Source organism: Lepisosteus oculatus, chromosome 13 (genome assembly GCF_040954835.1).
Source record: "Lepisosteus oculatus isolate fLepOcu1 chromosome 13, fLepOcu1.hap2, whole genome shotgun sequence".
NCBI lineage: Eukaryota > Metazoa > Chordata > Actinopteri > Semionotiformes > Lepisosteidae > Lepisosteus > Lepisosteus oculatus.
The window spans coordinates 21,805,236-21,828,108 of record NC_090708.1 but is presented as its reverse complement, the minus strand read 5'-3'; the positions used below and the strand labels follow the sequence as shown (position 1 = coordinate 21,828,108).

At 38.0% G+C, this 22,873-nt stretch overlaps 2 protein-coding genes across 2 annotated transcripts; both read right to left on the bottom strand.

Moving 5' to 3' along the window:
- Positions 1-1,076: 1,076 nt before the first annotated feature.
- Positions 1,077-4,882, bottom strand: LOC107079175 (toll-like receptor 7). The gene is given in 4 exon segments (XM_015361454.2): positions 1,077-1,208; positions 1,211-2,176; positions 3,564-3,796; positions 4,786-4,882. Coding segments are annotated over 3 exon segments (1,023 nt in total). The 5' UTR covers positions 3,567-3,796; positions 4,786-4,882; the 3' UTR covers positions 1,077-1,154.
- A 1,805-nt stretch (positions 4,883-6,687) lies between these two features.
- LOC102699164 (ribose-phosphate pyrophosphokinase 2) lies at positions 6,688-22,648 on the bottom strand. The gene is made up of 7 exons (XM_006637900.3): positions 22,355-22,648; positions 19,386-19,569; positions 14,625-14,723; positions 13,393-13,517; positions 11,317-11,490; positions 10,798-10,957; positions 6,688-10,462 (listed from the first exon to the last, which is right to left on the bottom strand). Exons 1-7 carry the CDS (start codon positions 22,474-22,476, stop codon positions 10,370-10,372), a joined length of 957 nt encoding a protein of 318 aa, XP_006637963.1. The 5' UTR covers positions 22,477-22,648; the 3' UTR covers positions 6,688-10,369.
- Positions 22,649-22,873: the final 225 nt, after the last annotated feature.

Sequence of the window (22,873 nt, the reverse complement as noted above, 5' to 3'; positions counted from 1 at the left end):
TAGAGAGCTCATAAGGAACAGTGGTTAATTGATTGGTGCTGAGGTCTAAAATCTGTAGTTGATTGAGGTGGTCTAGCTTTTCCCAGCTGAACGTTTTCAGATTGTTGTTATTTATGTAGAGCTCAGAGAGTTTGTCTGGTAACCCCATGAAAACTTGCTTAGGGATAAAATTGAGATTGTTGGAGGAGATATCGAGAAGCTTCAGGTTGAATAATTTTTTAAAATAATTGCTGTATCTTGTATCCCCATCTCTCCATAAAAAATCCAGACGGTTTCCTTTAAATTCCAGTATTTCAAGAGAAAGGCTTTCCATCTCTGTGTTGGTTGAAGTGGAAATTCCATTAAAGTTCATCATTAATTTTTGAAGTTTTGGCAAATTTTTTGTAAAGTTTAACATGTGTGTTAGACCCTCAGATAAAAAATAATGATTGTTGTAACTGAGATCTAAAACTGTTAAGTTTTGCAGTTCCTGAAATGCTGTAGAATATAATAAATCAAGGCGGTTGAATGAGAAATCTAAGTATTGCAGACTGGTGAGGTGAATAAACTCTGAGCCATTCAATGACTGACTCATAGCATTTCCTGACAGGTTAAGACATCTGAGATCACCAAAGCCTAAAAATTCTTTTGCATCAATATAAAATATGTTATTTCTACTAATATCCAGAGTTTTTCCAAACTGACTGCATTTTTTATTCAGAGAGGTACTTAAGGCACCAACCTCTTTGTCCTTGTCCTTGCAGCTACGTGCATATTCATCATATCTAAAATAATGTATGTCTTTCTCTTCCTCGTTATAATACTGGGCATTGCTTCCCACTGGAGAATGTGAAGAATCTCTTGACAAAAACCCATTCATTTGCTCTTCCTCGGAAGAAGAGGATAGTTTGTTGTCTGAAAGATTTATTATCTGGAAACTTTTAAGGTCCTGTAGAAAATTTAGGTTTGTCATTTTTATGAAGTTGGTGCCAAGATCAACTATCACAAGTTTGCTAAGTTTAGTTAATGGAGTAATATCTGTTCTTCTCAATTCTTTGAAAACATACCCCCTTATTCTCAACACCTTGAGTGAGGTTAGCAAAGAAAACGACTCATTAAGACAAAGTGATGCAGGATACCTTTGTTGCTCATAATTGAATGAGAGGTCTAACTCTTCAAGCCTGGGTAAATATTTTGGAAAAGCAGCAACTGTTATCTCTGTAGCCAAAAAATTGGCTGAAAGATCTAAAACTTTAAGAGAATCTGTGTGTTTAAACCATTCTGGAGGGACTTTCCTCAGAGAATTACTGTGAAGGCGTAATATCTTCAGTTTCTTTAACGCCTGAAAGGCATGTAAATCTATCTGTATCGGGGAATCATTGGGGCAAGGTACACAAGGGAATGGTGCATTATAACATCGTGGGCAGTTCCCACTTAAATCCAGTATTTCTAGATTAGTCATATTTTGAAAGTCTTCCTTAGATATCCTTTGAATGTTATTATTATAAAGGTAGAGCTCTTTTAAGCTTGTAGGAAGGTTGTGAGGAACATAGGACATGTTATTTGATTTCAGAGATAACAAAGTTAGCATTTTCAGGTGATAGAATGCACCATCCTCAACTTGAAATGAAGTGTTGCAGGGATTGCGATAGTAGCAGTTCTGCCCAAAATAAAGATATTTCACGTTTGTTAGTTCTGACAGATTTGTCTTGAGAATGGAGGAAAACCTGTTTACTTCAAGGCTGAGCACAATCAGGTTGGGTGGAAGACCCCGAGGTATGCTTGAGAGCTGGTTGCCATCCAGGTACAGTACTCTTAAATTTGTCAGTGCTGAAAAACTCCCGTCTTCAACACTCAGACTCTTTGTGCAGACGTGGTCTTTTGGCCCTATTTTTATAGGAACACAGTTGCAGCGGAAGTCAATTTCAGTGAGGTTCTCCAGTCCTTTGAAGGATGTCTTGTCAATGAAGGGTATGTGGTTTATGGTCAGAGTCAAATTTGTGACGTTCGATGGAACTTCTTTTGGTACTTCTGTAAGTCTTCTTTCATTACAGTTAACAAGGACAGTGGTTCCATTTTCTGGAGTAGTCACATCACATGGCAAACTTTTGGGGTACCACCTTGCAGCCTGAGTTGTAGAAATAAGTACCCATAAGATGGTGGTTGTTACTCTGCTGGAAGGGCCACTACACACTGTCTGAAAAGAAATGAAGATGCCAATTTGAAATAGGAACTAATCATATACAAACCAAAAAACTAAATTGTTCAATAAAAAACACTACATCAACAAAACCTAAGCAAGACAGGGAAGCTTAACGATAGAAGGGGAGACCTTTAAGGAAAACCATGTTATGATGGACCAGTAGCTGACCAATGTCCCTGAAGAACAGAACTTCCTTATCAGTGCCCCAGAATGATGACAGGGTACACTGTATTGCAGAAAGTGTCATATTTTGGACGAGATGCTAAATCAAGGTCCTGGTGACTTGAGTGCTAAAGAATCCATGGCACTTTTAGCAACATCAAAGATGTTCCATTTTATTTACATCCACATATTAAAGCCAGATATATTATTTTCAGCCAGGTGAAGGCAGCATGACCTGAATTATATTATTTCTGTGGCAGAGGGATGCTTAGCAGTAACTATAGCTATAATGTTGTTGCTATGAGGGCATACAATACACATGTTCCCAACTCAAAACACAGAAATCTCTGTCTACACACTGCCTTGCACAAGTTTTATAATTGTGATTCTTTCATGACACAGAAACACAATTTTATGGTGCCCTTCTACTGAAGCTATAGCTGATATTTTGTAAAATGTTTTAGCTTTATGGATGAATGGAGAAAACATGTCATGTTAATGTTCCTGAAACACCTGAAAATTATTCAAGTAGTTTTGATGGATAAAAACATTAATAAATGGCGAGCTTGGTTTCTTCGGCTTCAAACTGATCTGTATTAAATCTTTAACAAGGTGTTATATACAGTATAACAAAAACATATAAGACAAGAAGACATATAAGACTGTTGCAGAGCAGAGTATGTCCCCAAGAGATTTGAAATTTAAATTACTGTATTTGTATTTTATTTCCACTTGTAGGAGCAATTTAACAGATACTGTGCTGTAAGTAACTAATTTGTTTCACATACATATCCAAGGTATTCCTTTGGGGAAAGTGTAAATTTATTATTGCCATTTTTTACTCTGTATTGAAAGTTATTTGTGCCAGCACATTATCAGGTTACAAAGCAAATTAAATAAACAAAGCTTACAAAGGCATACAAGACATACTGAATCTGTTTTAAAAATTGTAATCAGGTTAAAGAAAAACTTGTTAAATCAGTATCATCCAAGAGAAGTACCACGAGAAAACAACACCGAAATATTAAATATTCAACAGGGAAATGTCCTATATCTAAAAAAAGAGTATGCTGTAGTTTCATAATATTGAGGTATTGCAACACAGTACCAGTGAACCATTTTTAAATAAGTATTGCACATTCTCTAAATAAATCCCCTCTGTGAATATATTTTTGAAAAGAGAAGCTTTTAAACAAGTAAATGTGGAAGTGATACTCACCATAGTTGCTTGCTATAAAACAAGTGAAAATGTTTGAAAAGATCTGTATTAATGTTTCCTTTTGCAAAATAAATTGTTTTGAAGTGACAGTTATCCACCATGGAACCACGTAATGCCTTTCAACAGTTCAATTCCTTTAATGATCCTTTACAGATCATTATAAAGAGCAGCAGAAATGAAGCCCGTTTCATACTGGTCACACCAGAATGCCTGTGTTGAAGTCAGAACAGCCCCTGAAAGACAATGAAAGTATATATAGTCTTACTTCCTTATTTGCTTCAAACCCTTAAAACCTAACAAAGCATAATATACTTAATTTTATAAAGACATAAGACTTTTTATTGAACAGAAATTATGTAACATGCTTTTCATTGTTATATGCAGCCTTAATACTTTTTTCCCCCCAAGTCAGGAGAACCACATACTGTAGATTATGCCTGATTGAAAAATAACACATATTGTTGACGTTGCAACTGCTGTGGTTGATGCACACATTCGCATCCCTTTTAAAAAAATACTTGCACTTTGCCTATTAAATGGAATGGATATATAATTAGAAGAATTGAAAAAACAACAACAAATGAAGTACGTCAATGGAGCTGTTTCTGTAGTTGGTGATTATGCCTTAAGTAATGTGAAGTCATATAATTTAACAATATTCCTAGCAGCACAGGCCGCTTGTCTTTCATTTCTGTCTTTAAATCTTCCTGGGCAATATTCTATCGATGTATTTAAAATGAAAAAAAAAACTAGCTTTCATAAATGAAGAAGAGTATAATTCACCTGGTTGGTAGACATTCATATACAGTATTATGTAATTTGGTATTTTATACTGCCATTCTGCTCTCCCTTGAGATGGTAATGCTACCTCTTAAGTAACCAGCTAAAAATATCAATGTCTATAAACATTTGAAATATAATTATACAAATTAAAAGTGAAAATGATCATACATCAACTAAAATATCTATTTCTTTAAAAATATAAAATATAATAACAAAAAGTTGTAGCCAATCATTTTTGCTGTTTTGCTAATTGCATTCAATAAAAGGTATTTCAGCGTCTGTGCTACATAGCTGAACATTGAATTGCATTACTGTAGAACATGTAAACAAATATCAATAATATTTATACCTTAAATAAACAAGTTGCAATAACTTCAGTTTAAATAAAAACATTTTCAAAAATAAAGAATAAAAACTATGCCTTGACAAAAGGACTTACCTTTCTCATTCGTACTGAGAATTTACAAAATCAGAAGTTGACAAATAGATTAAAATGTGTTTTAGGTCTACTGATTTTTGGAGCACCTTTAAGTTACAGTTTCTCAGTAAAACGAAACTGAAACTCTGAAAGCATGAATTGTTTTAGTAGTTTCCCATCAAGGTCATGCAATGCCTTGTGATGCATAAAGATAGTAGTTATAACTTTTGAACATCTTAACACTTGTAAGTCTGTATTGTAACTTAACTATTATTAACATGTAATATCAATGTGAATCAATCTTTTTATGAGTCTGGTTTACAGTTATTTAATCACTCAGACCTATTTTAAATTGATTTTCCCGTCTTTGGCAGAAACTAAAAACACTACAGCTAGTTTCGAACATTTTCAGCTTGAGGGATTTTTGTGTAACTGCCTCTGTAATGCAGTTGAAATACAGAGTGTTGTGCAGAATTAATTAAAAATAAAATTTTACAATGAGAGAATCAAATACCTTGAAAGTAATGTTTGGAGTGAAGATAAGTTTCTTGGTTTTATGAGTGTGTAAGAATAGATTGCCAAGTTTTTCTGTGGATACTGTTTTAGATTTTCCATACTGTACGAGGAACCTCAGGGACGCTAAACTGACAAGCCAGCTGACCTGCATGATCTGTTGCTTCTTTGACACTCTTCATACAATGGTGTCTGTGAACCTGCTGTGCAGTATATGCATGTATCCATTATCTAACCACTTTATCCATTAGTTGTGAGGGGGTCGGAGACTATCCTGGCAAGTTATGGCAGAAAGGCAGGGTACACCCTGGATTGTGGAAGGAGACTGGAACACCCAGAGAAAACGCACGCAAACGCAGGGAGAACATACAAACTCCATAATGATTGCAGCCCAGGAATTTACCCCACAGCCCCAGCACTGACAGGAAGCAAAACTGACCAATGTGGCCCCCTGCCACCTTATGCTGCATGTAGTGTACAGTACTGTATATTAATATTTATGTAAAATCCTTGCAAACTCAAGACAAACATGCCATCTTCATTGTTTCAGCCCTGCAACACAAGATTACTACAGAACAAAACTCTCTTCATAATATATTTTTCTGAATCGACTCAGTGTTTTTTCATAGATCTTGAAACAGTTTAACTTCAGGTTCCAGGTACTTACCAGCCATGTATAGCTTTTTTGTCATGTGGCTGCCTGTTTCCACTCAGTGTTTTTTTGTTATTTTTAAAGAACTTAGGCTGCTTGTGGTGGACAACTGTTAGTCCCCAGCCTCATCCTGCAGCTCGCTTCATGGACAATGCAGTACAATGTAGATTCAGCCTTTTGTGATTCTTTTAAAGCCATCCAACTTGTGTGCACTACCATCTGCAACCATCGACCAATGACATTAAAGAGCTCTTACCTTAAACACGGTGATGCTGTTACAACTGTCTGCCACGTGTTACCTCCTTCTATACCATAGGGAAGCAGGTAACCTTTGGAAACCTCTGTATAGTTCCATGAGAACTTACAAAGAGCACAATGCTATTATAGATTTGTTTTTATTTGATTGTATTTAAATATGTAGTCGTGTGAATAAATGTGCCCCTTATATTATCCAAATCCATTAAGACAAATACTACACACTCTGTACACACTGGACACATTTTCCAATCCATTACCCATTCTGTTACATGACAGTTTTGTTTCTAATTCATTGGGGGAAATGAATACCTTCAATTCCCCCTTTTTTGTTAAGATACTTATCATTATTGCCTTGCATTCTATATCTGCTACCGTTCAAAATTAATTTAGGTCGACTAATCTGATAAATTAATGAGAAGTGTCCTGACACTTATTCCTTGTTTTAAATGTACTGTAGGTATTCCCCACATAATACTATAAAAAATACTAAAAAACAAAGATCAAGTTCAAAATCACCAGATTTATTGTGAAAGATACTCATTACACAAGAGTAAAAAAAAAAGTTTTGGTCTACAATTTCAATGCTTGTGCAATGATATAGTAGGTTTTTGATTCCTACAGTCTATGAAGTAACCGTGTTTCCTGTTGCGTGTTAATGAACGCAGTAAAAGAAAGCAGCAACAATCCAGCATTAACACTTTAAATTTGCTTACAATAATTCCAGCCAAAACAGATTTTTAATTTATCCTGAGTCTGACAAATGATGCAAACAATTCTAAATACCTAAAGCCAAACTCGCAAATATGTTTAAAATGGGTATGGGATGTGTACATGTATTATGATCTTTCAGTCTACAAAAAAGTCTACAGTCAACATTTTAATTTTTAAGAATACTGCAAAAACCACTTTTTACATTTTTTTTTCTTTCAGGATAATCATTCAAATGATAAACTATAAGAATGCCAAAAAAGTAAGAATTCACAAGTCCCAAATCCAAAACTGAAAAAGAAAATAAAAATACAGAAAGGCAAGAGACCTCAGAAACTGTCATACAATGAACTTGGAAACCTAGATTAAAAAGTTAACATTTTCCATCAGAATGTGATGGAAGAAACAATCCAATCAAACCAGGAAACAATCATATCAGAACGAGGCTTAGGTATCCGATACTGGTGGACTTGTAGGTGGAGCGGTTTCATTTGGAACAGGGTCTTCAGACCAATACCCCAGTGTGATGACAGCATATACAGTATTGTGCTGCAGAAGCTGCTATCTTTTGGGTGAAACTGTAAACTTAGATACTAACTCGAAAAAAAGAGTATGTGCATTAACTCCAGTGTTTTGGCTAACGTTCACCTTCCTCAACCTAGTTTACCTTTTCTAAATTCCCCCTTTATTGGAAGTGATGAGTTTGTCTCCACCACATGTGGGGTAGTGGGGCTAAGCTGCTATGTGCCGTGTGCATGTCAGTGATGGAGGAAGTTGTTGGTTCCCATCCAGAAAAGCACTACACCAATACAAGACATTATAACATGGAGAAATGTAATTACTGATGTCTCTGGCGTCCACAGTGAGGCATAGACAACACTGAAAGACTGCCTTAAAGGATGACAAAGATACTATAACATTGTATTTCAAGTTTAAACACATGAAGGGAATGATAATGTAACACAGCGAGGCTGTGTAAACCTTTGTATGCAATTCTCAACATTTAAACTTCCATTTTGAAACTTTTTCTAAGAAGCGTTATTGACCCACTGTAGTCCTATATGTCCTGGCATCCAAAGCACAGATTTTAACTGGTCTGTGGTACATACAGTAGGTGAGTTTCTGGTGGATCAACACTTGGTGAGGACTAGCCAGCTAGACCTCTGTATTTGAATATTATAGCAGTGGTGCACAGCTCCAGTGCTAGAGGACTGTAGCTTCTGCAGGCTTTTATTCCACCTTTTGTCTTCATGGCCTGATTGAGGAAATTGGCTTAAACAGTCCAATTAAACACTGTTCTGCTGTTGATAATTTAAAGAGTCCTAAAAAAAAACAGTTAATTTCTGGCCCTTGAGGACTGGAGCTGTGCACCAGTGATATTCACTCATGGTCTTTTAGGACTGTTCTGTTTCACAGGTTTTATAAAGCAGGTAACGTGCACTCCTTAATAATGAATAATGACCAGCAGTGGTAATAGAAAACAATGAAGTGAGCAATCGAGTTGGTCAAGTCTTTTAAGAGCCCAGGTGGAAAGACCGGAATTCTCTTAGGACCTGGAGTGACACACAGTGCCATCGTGGCCCTGAGGACTTGAACACCTGCAGCTCGCAAATGAATGCTTAACTGAATCAACACATTGGTTAGAACCTTTTCAACTTTTTTTTATACTTAAAGGTGAGAAATTTTAAGAAACACAATAGTTAAAAGGCAACTGTTTAGGACTAGAAAACAAAGATCAAATTAAACCTATTATTACATCTATGAAGGACTCCATTGCTTAATATATTGTTCATGTGCAACAAACAACTGAACCAGGACTGTGCCCCCTGCTATAAAGAGCACTACAGAGCTTGGATTCAAGTCATCAGCCACCTTCAAGAACCCTTCTGTTCGATAGATCTCTCTACTCTGCTAGTAAAGTACACGATCATCACTCTTATTTCATGGTATGATTATAAGAAAATAAAAGCAAGGATTTTCCTGATATTGTTTCAGGGGAAATCCATGTTGATGCTTTTCACTCCGGACCCTTAACGACCCCTGTTTTTAAAATTTTGATTGCTTTCCTGGACTCAATTCAAGTGCAAATAAAGGATCCGATCTAGAACATTCTCAGATAATGCAGGGCGCAGTATTAGAATGTGCTGAACTGCTGCCTTGTAACAAGCAACAATGTTGCTTACTCTTTCTTTAGAAATCTGGATTGGCCACCTTTGTTTATTAAATCCTCACTTCATTTGGAACTGTCAATAGGCTTTTTCTGAAGACCGCAGCTCTCGACTGGCACAGAGAGAACGGGGACTTGCACCTCTGTTACACCAAACCTTTAGGGCAATTAAACTTTTAACATGCTGCAAGCTCCATAGGACCTTACAGAAGATTTAGCACCAGCAGGTAGAGCAGCTCGTTTCTCACTGGCATGACTGACATGCTGCCACCTATGAAGTCCCAGCACTGCTGTTTCACTACAAGCCTAGGAATTGCTTTCCAACAAATGCCCACCACCATCTGTAGACTCCCTGGTGTGCTGCTGGTCTGGGAATCCAGGTCCAGGGACAATTTTCTGGGTTCAAATAGGCAGTGTCAGGGCCTTGGGGTTACCTTGGCACTTGGGGCCGCATGGGGCCTACTAACAATTTATTGTAGGCAGAATGTTCCAATTAATGTTCTTATTATAGCAGTTCTTGTATCCCCACATGACAAAATTAGTATGTTACTAACAGTACAAGGCAATAAAGTCTGTCCCATGTTTATTAAATAAAGAAAACTAACTTCATGAGACAAGCCTGGGGGGGGGAGACAGCTGAAATAAGCATATTAGAGAAGGGTGAAATACATGCAACTGTTTATAATGAAACATGGCCCTGTTCACCTCAGGGAACCATCATCAGAATTCTTTGAAAGGCATGAACAAAAAGCTGAAAAAAATGTTTCCCTGCCTTATAGTGCCATTCCATTTATTCAGTTTCCAATAAACCTAAATTTCCAGGACACAGAAAAACGGTATTTCTCCAGTATATACCGTATAAAACCGTCTAAATTAAACACAGGCATTGGTCAGCAATGTATAGATCTATAGAAACTTGTGGAGTCTTCAAACAGCTTTCACCCGGACAAATCAATCTGAACAAAAATTAATTATAATAAACCTAAATCTTATCTACATACATAGAAATCTGTAGCAATCATTCTCCTTAAAAATCACTGGAATTCTCCATTGATTACTTTGAAACACACTGAGGTATCAACTAAAGCTAAGCCCCTTGACCAGTGTTCTGGGTTTTAAAACTGGAAAGCACACACTGGGACATAAAGTAAGGAGAAGCTCATCTTTGAAGTGACGTCTGTGGCTACAAGTGGATTAATTCCAGTCACTAAGCTTGTCCCTCTGATGGTCCTTCATTCTTCCAGGTGGCTTGTTGCTGAAATCATGCAGAAGCAGACCAGCAAAAAACATGATCTTCCTCTTTTCCTTTACAAAGGAACATGGCTGAACAGGTAGGAGACCGATTCTCCATTGTGGGTTCTTCTTATTGCCTCAGCAAGGATCATGGAGATGTCAATGACCTACAGCAGAATGATACATTGGTTATACTCAGCCTTTATTAAGCTCTTATGGTATTTTTAGTGGATCAAATGCATTAAGAGGTGTGAACAGTGTTTGTCGAGAACAAACGCAGGCGTCAGCTTAAGTGAAACCTCTGTGGTTTTCAATTTGTTTTTTTGGTAAAAGAGATGAATGAGGAGATTAAACCTTCAATGTGTTTAAGTGAACGCCGGTCCAGTCTGCACTTTCCGCTACTCACTAATGATTAACCTCAATAGTTACAGGCTGTTAATCCACATTTTTGAAACATGAGAAAATACTGTTTGGAGCACACAGGTGGAAAAAAAATATTTACCTGAATCTTTGAGCACACTTTCATTTTCTCTTCCTGTGGAATGGTGTTGGTAACTACTACAGCCTCAAAGGCTGCATTGTTTATGCGGGAAATGGCAGGACCAGACAAGATCCCATGTGTCAGTATTGCATACACTTTTGTTGCTCCGGCTGACATCAGTCTAGACAAGAAAAAGAAGAGTGAATTTTCTCCAGGTGTTCTGCGTTTCACTGGGAATAAAACCCGTATCGCAACAATTAGAATGTTCAAACATATAAGATCTAGCATTTAGAAACAAAAAAGTGCTCCTACGCATTATCACATTTGCTACTGTTATTCATTACACACATGAAAGATATTTTAACAAGTGTTAAATGAGTGAGACCTCCTACCTCTCTAGTTTGGAAACATCAATTTAAGGTATTTAGCCAAAAGATTACTCATATTTCACTAAATGTCAGCCTGTTGAGCGTGAAGCCTAAAAGCAGCACCTTGCCCAGTTTCAGTTCTGCGCCGGGCCAGTGTCGCACGGACACTCACTTGTCAGCAGCATGGCAGACGGTACCACATGTGTCAGCCATGTCGTCGACCAGAATAGCCACGCGGTCTTTCACCTCTCCAACCAGAACCATTCGGTGTACTTCATTGGCCTTCTTTCTCTCTTTGTGAATCAGAGCAAAGTCAACCTTCAGCTGGTCAGCAATTGAAGTCACCCTGAAAATAGTAAGTCGATAAATTAATGCAAAAATGCATTTCCTCCGCTAAAAATAACAGCCAAGCAAAGGCGACTAGCAATTTTCCATCCTGGATGTTAGGGAACACTGTATCTGCTGGTTTTCATTCCAGCTAGTTTCCTAAACTCGGGTACTAACTGATGCCTGTAACTGATTTGCTTGCTTGTTTGTACTTTCTTTGCACCCAGGCCTTAGTCTCTAAAATAAATGCAAAAATGCATTATTTCCATGCTTACAGATCCTTCTGTTATCTCTTTTCAACTTGCTTAATATTTGACACATTTCTGATGAATGGGAGTGGCAATATACGATACCAGCTTTTCCCCAATAGTGAAGGAGCGTTTGCTTTAACCGAAACCCAAATGATTACATTTCAACTAATCCACCATAATGAGGAAGCTCTGAAACTAATCAGTACAGGGTTGGTAACAATTACTGTACAAATCCCATTCAGGTTTTAACGAGCTGAAAGCACATTTAAAACGGGCCTCAAACAGAACTGAAATGAATTAGCTTGCAATTAATCGTCTGGAGTAAAACCCAGATGAAAAAGAAGGAGTCCTGCAGGTCCAGGATTGAGAACCAATGCACTAGTTTTAATTCTTTGGCTGCAGGAATCAAAAAATATTTATTTGCTTTCAAGAAGGTATTGTCACATTCTAGAAAAGCAGGCCTTTATGCATTTTAGGATGAACCCTTTTCAGCATTTCTTTTAAAAGTGAATCTCAGCGAAATACATGTAGCTACAGACTGTAGCTGCTGGTATTTCATTTAGCAAAATGTATGAAAGGAGCAAATTCCCAGAGCTGGCAGATTTACAGTACACACTGAAATGACTGTATCAGGAATTTCAAAGTGAAAAGTGCTACAAGATGTAAATAGATCTGACCTTAGTAGGTAAGGATAAAATATTGAATGAGTAAAGTCTGACCTCTTGTGGTATAATGATGTAACAGTGCCCTTTTGTATGATGATAATAATAATAATAATAATAATAGCTTACACTTATATAGCGCTTTTCTGGACACTCCACTCAGTGTTTTACAGGTAATGGGGACTCCCCTCCACCACCAATGTGCAGGATCCACCTGGATGATGCGACGGCAGCCATAGTGCGCCAGAACGCTCACCACCAGCAATCACCACCACCAGCAATCAGTGGGGAGGAGAGCAGAGTAATGAAGCCAATTCATAGATGGGGATTATTAGGAGGCCATGATTGGTAAGGGCCAATGAGAAATTTGGCCAGGACGCCGGGGTTACACCCCTACTCTTTTCGAAAAACACCCTGGGATTTTTAATGACCTCGGTTTTTACGTCTCATCTGAAGGACAGCACCTGTTTACAGTATAGTGTCCCCATCACTATACTGGGGCATTAGGACCCACATGGACCGCAGGGTAAGCGCCCCCTGCTGGCCCCACTAACACCTCTTCCAGCAGCAACCTTAGTTTTTCCCAGGAGGTCTCCCATCCAGGTACTGACCAGGCTCACACCTGCTTAGCTTAAGTGGGTTTCCAGTTGTGAGTTGCAGGGTGATATGGCTGCTGGCTTAAAAAGCTGTTAGATAAGAAATACTTTGTGTTTCACTGCCACAGAACTGCACCTAAAGCAGTCAAGCAAAGTCGCTCAATGTCAATCCATACCAGACATGATTTGGAAATGATCCAAAGCCTTGAAATAAACACATATCCCTGACCGTGCATTGCTAATCGAGATAGGAACTAGACAGAATTCACCTCTACTTGTTCCTGTGTAGCTGCACTCTGACCCCTTCTTATTGGACATATCCAACGAGACACTCTGTCCCAACAGGTCTATACCCACATGCGGTGCAGGATCCCGCGCCGGCACCCACAAGCCCTTTAGCTCTTGCACTTACCGTTTTGCTCCACCTGCGTCTGGTGACACAATAATGCAGTTCCTCCATTCTGGGATGTTTTCTTTAATCCACTGTAGCACTGCAGGCTCCGCGTACAGGTTGTCCACAGCGATATCAAAAAAACCCTACAAAGTACAGGGGGGGATTTTTTATAAACAACTAGATCACACTGTATAACACTGTCTTTACAAAACCTCACATACGGTATGTGGGAGTTTATACACTTTATACAGTTTGGCCTATCCAGGTTCAATTTGTATTTTCTGCAAGAGTACAAATTAATCTGCCATTTTAATCACTGGCTAAAGGTCACTGTTACAAGCCAGCTTTGACGCCCTTAAATTGTTAAAAGCCATTCAATACCTTCCGTTCTATTAGTACAAATAGGAAATTATTATGAATTTGAGTGCTTCTATTTTCTGGGTATTTTCATTTCTCTGAATGTACTGTAGCTGTTATCAGGTGGAATAAAAACAAGGCTGGTCAAGACTGCAAACAGAAGATATTGTGGCTTTACTTAAAAGCACACATGTATCTCACACAATGAAACTATAACATATTTATTATTAAGCATATGTCTTGTAGATAAAAACAACTTATAATTTGAAAAACAAAGGCAAAGCATCCATTTCCTGTGCACTGAAAGTACAGTTTAAAGCAAGTTTTTTTGCAGGCTTTTTTATTTGAAGCCAGGTTTAAACTATATAGGAAATAATTGTATTTCTGATTCTAGAGTTTGCTTTCATTTGCTTTCTGCTAACACACTCTACTGAACTATTTTTACTAGTTTACTGAATTAGAATGATCCATAGTTTTAAGAATGTCAACATCAATGGGCTGTTACTGTATAAGCATACTGTACATACTTCAAAACGTGCTGCTCTCTATACCTTAGAATCTGCAGTTCACATGTGGACAATATGAATACAGTGTCACATATTATTAAACATACTGTAGTTACACTGCTCGACAGTCTCAGTCTTTTTAAGCCCATGTTCCAGTGTTCACCTTACAACATCTGAAACATCAGCCTTTTTTTTTTGCAATCAGTTTCAAAGCTGATTACTCGCTTTTATCAATGATAATAAGCCCTTGCTCAGCACAACACAATTTGGCAAATGGAGATTTGCACGTGCATTGCAAAATCCCAGCCAAAGTTTAAATGCCAAGGTGAGCAAAACTGGACATTGATACAGCACATCCACGCAACTCTGCCTTGTACAAACACTCACCTGAATCTGGGAAGCATGAAGGTCCATAGTAATAATGTGATCTGCTCCTGCTACTGACAACATGTTGGCTACGAGCTTGGCCGAGATAGGTGCACGACTCTGCAATATGTAACACATCACAAGGAAGAATTACAGCACTTGTCCCTGGGAATTTGCTGAGAGCAGAGCACCCTTGAATTTAGGAACTACATTTGCTACATTCACAAGGGCACATTTTCTTAAACACACATTTCCCAGGCAAAAATAAGTATGATGATAGACATACTGTACAGTAACTAGTCTTGCAATTAAGACACTCACCCTTCATTACAACATTTCTAGTCATACTGTGGATTCAGATTTATTGTAGTAGTAGAGGTGGTTCCTTATGTGTTTAATCTTTAGATTTCCACTGTAGTTGTTATTTAGGGTCACTTGGCATACAAATCTGAAAACAGTTGAGTGGGTACTGTTCTGCTTGCAAAAATGCTGAAAAGAATGAGTCCGCAGCTATGAGTCTAGAGGACAAACAAGCAGATGCTCCTCATAGTCTGAAAGCAGGTGGGCTGTTAATATCAGCACAGAATAAAGTTATTTTTAGTCTTAAGATCTACATCACACAGTGGACATCTGTTCTTCACTACAGAGCAATGAATTCAAATGCTTATTCAGGGTAATTTCATTTTTGTTTTGTATTTCTGGATACATTTCTGCCCTTTGCAATGCCTGGCAGATTTACCTTGGACCCCAGCATCCATTACAGAACAGGCTATGGTTATACTGCACATACATTATAGTCTCTGTTAGTCTATTCATTTGTACAGTATACTGTACCTCCTGCCCCATGCCCCACTGTATTGTGAACCTCCACTTGTAATGGATTTAAACACCTGTGATACCTTCTTTGAGCCTTGGTATGTGCTTAATACCTCAAGATACAACTAAGTTAAATAAATTCTGAGCAGCCTGACTCCAACATGAATGAGGGTGGTCAGACAGCATTTACAAAATAAGGTACAAGCAGACTCAAGGGAATTCATAGCAAATTGTGACTTAAATTGTTGTACAGTGACAGTGTGTGTGTGTATAAAAGCCTATTAATAACAAGAGTTTGAGATCTTCACTAGGGTTTTAGCTTTTCATTGCCAATTAAGGTTCTGGCCTTAATTCACATCCAGTATAGAACATTCCTTTTTTTCTGCTGTATCTGTGTTATGCTGCAGTTCTTTTTTTTCCCCGATGACACATCTTATAGTATGTGGCAGTCAAATATTTGCGTCACAGACAATTGTCTAAACTTGTCACATTTATTATTGTATTTTCTCTTGCCTTAAATTCTGTGGATGAATCAGGATGGTCAAAGAGCTGACAACATTAAAACAATACATGTTAAAAGTACATTTATTTGCCATGGGAGCACAAAAATCTAACTCGGGTGCAGTCTGAACAAATTCAAATTCCTGTTTAACCCACGGGAGTGCTAATGCATTTCGGTTTATAGTTTAAAGTGTCATGGTACAAGGGGAAAAAAATTGTATTTCATATTTTGGTCTGGAGGTAGAAATAGAAGGTATACAGCAACTTTCATCAGCTGTATAGTGAATAAAGTTGCCGTGCACTGATAAGCTACAAAGCTACAAAATATTTAGTTAAGTAGGGAGCTGCGTCAGCATGCGTAGGCTGCAAAGGAACAAGTAAAGGTTTATTCCATGCTGAAAAGAGAAGAAAGGAAACACAACATTTCGGCTATGGAGCCTTTTTCAGGTGTGATGAAGAAGGCTCCACATCTCCACATTTTCTCACACACCTGAAGAAGGCTCCACAGCCGAAACGTTGTTTCTTTTCAGCCTGGAATAAAACTTAACCAAATATTTATATGCTTTTTATAGCATATAAATAAATATATATATATAAGCTTTTTACCTATTCAGCAAGTATAAACTCACTTTAAAAATAAACTTATCATTCCATTCATCCACAAATGTTTATGGAAAAGAAACTACACAGATTTTATATAATAATTTAATGGTTTTAACCGATCTTTCATGACTATCATGCACTTAAAGTGACTGATCGTTGGCTAAGATCTAAGGTACAGCACATCCTGAAAGAACATAAAGAAGGTTACAAATGCGAGAAGGCCACTTGCCTATTAGCTCATTTGGTAAGGTTAATTGGGCATGGGTAAGGAAATGATTTACTGTAGTTTATTGCTTAAATCAAGGAATAATAACCAAGAACAATGCCTTTTGCTATTTTGGAGGTGGGAATAAGTCAGCGTGCTGTTGCTTGCCATGTGAGGTAAATTTCTAACAATTTCTTACAATCAATGTTACAGTTCAACTCTGTGAGATGTTACAGTCCCTCAATCATAGATCAGGGTCCGAGAGATCACAAGTTACAGCACATTGTCAATTGTCTTAGTGGTTGTATTTGCACTCTAATGCCACAACAACTAATGAACCAGCAATTCACTCATTGTTTGTCAGCTAGATGACCACATGGTGGTCAAGTGCTCATCACTGTTCATCAGTGAGGGGGTGTGTAAAACAGCTCAGGAGGACTTAATAGCGGTGGAGCCGTGTCCTCGCTAGTAATGAATCTAGTACAAATTGGGTGTAGACATCCCCGATGGACTTGAGTGAGCGTAAGCAAATGTAAAATGATGTGCTAGCCATCGTGTACAAAAGGCCAGCTGAAGGTAAAGTCCACCTGTGATAGGAGTGCTACAGAACTCGACTTGGAGTGACTGGTGGAAATCCAACTGCACAGCCCTAGAGCGACAAACTCCTCAGATCTTGCCTGCTCCCCTTCCCAGCAGCTCAACCTGACACGACAATATTCCAGCAGGACAACTCATGACCTCATCCTGCTCACCTACAAACACCTCTCCTATGAGATGACAATGTGATAACCATGTTATGAGAAGGATGCCCTTCTCAATGCCAGACTTGAGTCCCACTGAATATTTATGGGATGATCTAGGACTCTACACCTAGTATCAAGCGCTCAGAGAACAGAGAACATGCACATATTGACCAGGATCTACAGAATGAGAAGAATAGGACAGAATCCCCACAAGACAGTAAATGAAATCTAGTGCAAAGCTTGAGCTATAAATATACATCTTGTATTGTTTCCAGTGGTAGCCACAACTTTATTAGCAAATGACTAGCATGACTTTCACAGCAGACCCTGTAAAAAAGAAAAATCTATTATAAACAGTCATACACTAGCAAGGTGAATTGACGTGTCATGCCTGTAAAATGACTTTCAAAAACACTGTGAATTTGATGCAGTTATAATTTTGTTTTGAAGCCCAGTATATACGGAAATTCATACTTCGAAGTACCCATACATGTAGCTCTCCATTAGAGCAAGCAGTTTTGTAATAACGAACAGTGGTCAAGTAAGGTGAAGGGGGAGAGTGATGATGTCACTCAAACTCAAAGACCTTCCACACAGATTCTAACCTTTAACCATAAAACTAGTTGCAACATAGTTTATAGGTCATACTGCACTATTCAATAGTTCCCACTCCAGTTTACTAGTTCAAAATTCAAATATCTGATTATGTTGAAAAATTACATGCATTCATTTCTGAACATTCAGGTCTTTTCTAATTTTTTTTTATGAAGTGCTTAACATTTAAAAACTGAAAAAGTGCCAGTGAAAATGTGCAGAGAAGCTATTCTTTCAACGGAAATACAATTTCTGCAGAACACTGACTTACAGTGTAGATTGAACAATAACATTGACACATACATGTACTGTAACTTAAGCACTGTGAAACTACCAAGTAACTACTTTGTAATTTGCTATTGGCAGATCACAGCCCATAGTCGTATAGTTCTGAAACACGATACGGCTGAAAACATGCAATTGCATGATTACAGCAACTGTACTGCATGTAACATTTTGCAACGTCAATTTGATATTAAAAGAGCTGTAAGCAGAACAGTGTAACCTCAGGTGTGCACCTACCATACCACTTCCTTTAAGAGTTAAGCTTCTAGTGCTCAAAATTTTGTGCACCCATTAAAAAGTCAAGTTTATTATGACTTATAATGCATTGTACTTTATTCATTAATCCTGTTAACTATTTAGAAATGGCTGTCTGGTTTGTTTTATTTTTTAAAAGAAACTGTGATTTCCCCTTGCAAATCAAAGCTACAATGATGTAAGCAGGAAAGTGGAAAATATTTTGCACAATGTTATTTCAAAACACACCTTTTTTAGAAACACTTGAATGTAAAAATCTGTAGGAATGTGTGTGCATAGAAGTAACTCGCTTTTAATATTAAGAGGACTCAAAGTTGACGTGGTTCCTGTTTGCCAAAATAATTCATATAAAAAAATTGGAGGTTCATTGCTAAACATCTTCCCTAAACTGCTTTAATTTCTAAATCATTAACCTGCAGTAATCACAGCCTGGACTTTAATAAGTAATTTTTCTTTACTTTGTCCAAAACTAGTAAGTCATCCCCTTGAATTCTTCCAGTAATCCTGCTCATCACTAATTAAACTAATTTAAGAGCTTGTTGTCATAGACTCAGCAATTAGAAGGTACTCGAGATGAGTTCGCTGTTAAGTCATTGCTTTTTATCTGACAATCAAATATTAAACAATACTAAAAAACTGAGTTTTTCCAACAGAAAAACAGTATTTGGAATAGAAAGGTTTTTGGACTTCCTATTGTTGACATATGCTGACTTATCTAACACAGTCTAGAGCTCTTCATTGATAGCGGTGTTTCCTATCACTACAACAGTTAATTTTTACCTTATCCTTTTTGTCCTGCCTGGCGTAAGGGAAACAGGGAATGACCGCTGTCACTCGGCAGGCGGAAGCGATCTTGCAGGCGTTGATCATGATCAGCAGCTCCATGAGGTTGTCGTTGATTTCTCCACAGCCGCTCTGCACAATGTAGACATCCTCCCCTCGGACGCTTTCTCCGATCTCCACACTTGAGGGACAACAACCTTCAATTACTGCGGACGAACTACAGCAAAGCCCTTTTAAAGTACTCCATGGCAGCCTTTGCAGGTGCATTTAGTGTCTGTGCCAATTTAGGGGCAGTGTTGGAGGGTGAAACTCTTTGCCCGTGATAAAAATATTACTTACAGTGCAATTCGGCACTTACCATGAACTAGTTTGGAGCACACGGAACCTGTGGTGGTTCAGCAAACTCAGTATATTTAAAGGGTAGGATGTGAATGCACTCAAAATCTAGAGGACTTTGTAGTGACGCTAAATAACCTGGACGCCATGTCTTTGGACCGTGGCAGTAAACCAGAACACCTGGACATCCAGATATTTTCCATCCATCCATTTTCTAAACTGCTTCTTTCAATGTAGGGTCATGGGTAGCCGGAGCTTATTCTGGCAGTCAACAGGTAAAAGGTACACCCTGGACGGTACTCCAGGGCAATTAACTTACCAGTATGTCTTTGGACTGGAGGAAACCCACGCAAACGTGGGCAAACATACAAGCTCCACAAAGACAGCACCCCCAGGTCTGGAATTGAACCCGAGGCCCCAGCAATGCTTACTGCTGTGCCATCTGCACGTATGCTGCCCTCCACATACTGTTTTAAATCAGAGTCAATAACCTAGATTCTTTCAGGACAGTACTGGATGAGATCCATAGATCAATCATCTATTACCAACCAAATGGGCTAAGTAGGCCAAATGTCTGCCTCTCATTTGTGACCTCTCTTATGCTTTAAACAACACATCTTGCATTTGCACTCATATTTATTTGAATTTTTGTCACGGGAGAAAAGGGGGCAACAGTGTTCACATCTGATGAATAAAAATATAGCACTATTCTAATCAGGAACACAGTGCACAGAAAAAGTACACAAGGCCGGTAAGAACGACAGCCTGTAACAGCTTTGAGCTGGGTATAAACCTATTTTTAAATCACATGAGTAATGTCTCTTTTAAGTTAATGCTCTTCATCTCTTACATAATTCACTTGCACTATAATATTAACAATTGATATGATATACAGAGTATATTTCAGTTAAGTGTGCAGAATTGCCATTTATGCTGTAGCTGATCAAACTGTAGAAATAATAAAGGAACAACGAAGGAAATAACAATTACTGCACACAAGGTTGACCCATGTTAGACTTTAGAAACTTTAAGCTATTTTCCAAGACCATATTGAAGAATTATGGAATGCTACTCATACTTAAATCCCATACCTGTCAAGAGTATCAAGCATGAAATGTCCAGGAATCACTGATGCAGACTTACAATTACCTGCTTATAACAAATCCTAAAACTATGTAATTGTTAATAACAATTATGATACAATATTAATAATTTATATACAATGTTTTTCCAAACTGCAATAGATAATGAAAAACTAACTATTCTGTTTGCACTGATCTGAGAGCACTTCTCAAGTGGACTATAAAATGATACAAGATGCATACATTTATGTCCAAGGTTATCATGTTTTATGTCCCCTCTTGTGCAGACACAACATAACTTTATCAGTCCCGTTTTCTACTGAATGAAGTATACAGTAACAACGTAAACTACTGTAGCAGAACAAGTTTTAACAACTAAGTTATTTTGGTGATTAATAACTGCAGAGCTGTTGCTACAATCATTACCCTACATGCACTCATTTTAAAGGGTATAAGATCCCATCTTTTGACTGTTAACAATCTTCTTTTGATAATATACTGTAGGCTTCATTGTGCAAAAGCCATCCACTGGTGTGTAGGTCATTTGTAATCTAGTTTTGTCTTTTGTTAATTCTGTGGGTTCTTGTAAACCATGGACATCCAAGTGTCTGAATAGTCTCTCCATTACATTTTGTTGCTTTGACTATAATTTTCATGTCTGATTTGCAGTCAGAAAAATTTGTTCACCATGTCAGGTGCATACACGTTAATACCAGAACGACTGATCAAGGAAAAAAAAACAATCAAAGAGCTAATGCTTTATGGATATCAAAAGCAGGTTATGCCAATTAACACAAACATAATTCTTCCAGTCTCTTGCTGAAGAGGATACTCTTCATCCACAAGATACCGCGCTGTTGCCTATTTGTAAAAGTTATTGATCATCAAGTTCCCTTGGAATCTACTGTACCACATTCACAATGCTACCTTCCTTCTCAGGCTACGAGCGTCACATTGTTAAACCCCTGCTTGATTTAGGGGTTAATTGCCTTCTGATTTGGGTCGTTGCATAATGTGGGCCTGACAGCAGAGTTTTCCCCAAATCACATTTTCAATGGGGTGCAACACATTGTTGAAGCACCGGCAGAAAGATAAAGATGTTCAGTTTTAAACGAACGCATTTACACGTGTGTACAGTAAGTTTTAAAATCTTGAAAGTCAAAATTAAAGGCCAGTAAATTACAAAATTTGTTTAAGCAAATGTTCAACCTTCAAACTAAACGCAACTAGAAAAAATAATGGATTCCACTGTCGAGTCACATGTTACGCGAGATAAAAAAGCAGATGACGAGGAGGGGTGAGATCGGGGTCAGGAAAGTACACTAAGGTGTGCGAAAAGAATATACACAAGTGAAGAATCCCAGTTCCAACCAGCCGCCCAAAAACAGTCAGGTAAGAAAAAGTACAACATCCAGTTATCCATTTTATACATTATGTGCATGTGCATAGCCTCAGTATGGTCCAATAAACACACACCCAAGGCCTGTTTTGATACTACACAATCATGCCTTTGCATCAGTATTATAAAGTTAAAGAAACCAAGCTTACCAGGTTTCCAGGTTGCTGAATTTCTTTGCGACCACTTTTCCCAAATCTAGACCGAGTCGGTCTGCTACTTTTTGTGACAAATCATGGTGGGAACTCCCGCTAAAAAGAACAATGTTAGGCATAGCTGAACAAACTTTATGCGAGTGCAATATAAAGAACAATAAAAAAAACGGTCGTTAAATCGTAAATGCAGTCTTCTTTATTCTTTACGGTTAAGAGCTGTCCTGAAAGCCTCCGCGTCTCGCTTCTGCGCACACCCCTCGCATGCTCTTGTTGTAGAAAGGAGGTCCTATAGGCGTGCAGAGGAAATGATGCGCTTGGACCTGCCCACTACCCTCCCTCCATCTGTGTGTAGAACTGTCATTTTGCAATTGCTCTGTAGGTCATATTTGTTTTACAAACACTGGGATGGAAAATGGGCGGGGAAAGCATATGTGAATAATCATGGTAAAAGAGTCATTACTAACGTACTGTAGACGCAACTAAACCAAACCGTATTAATTCGGACGTCTGTGCCGT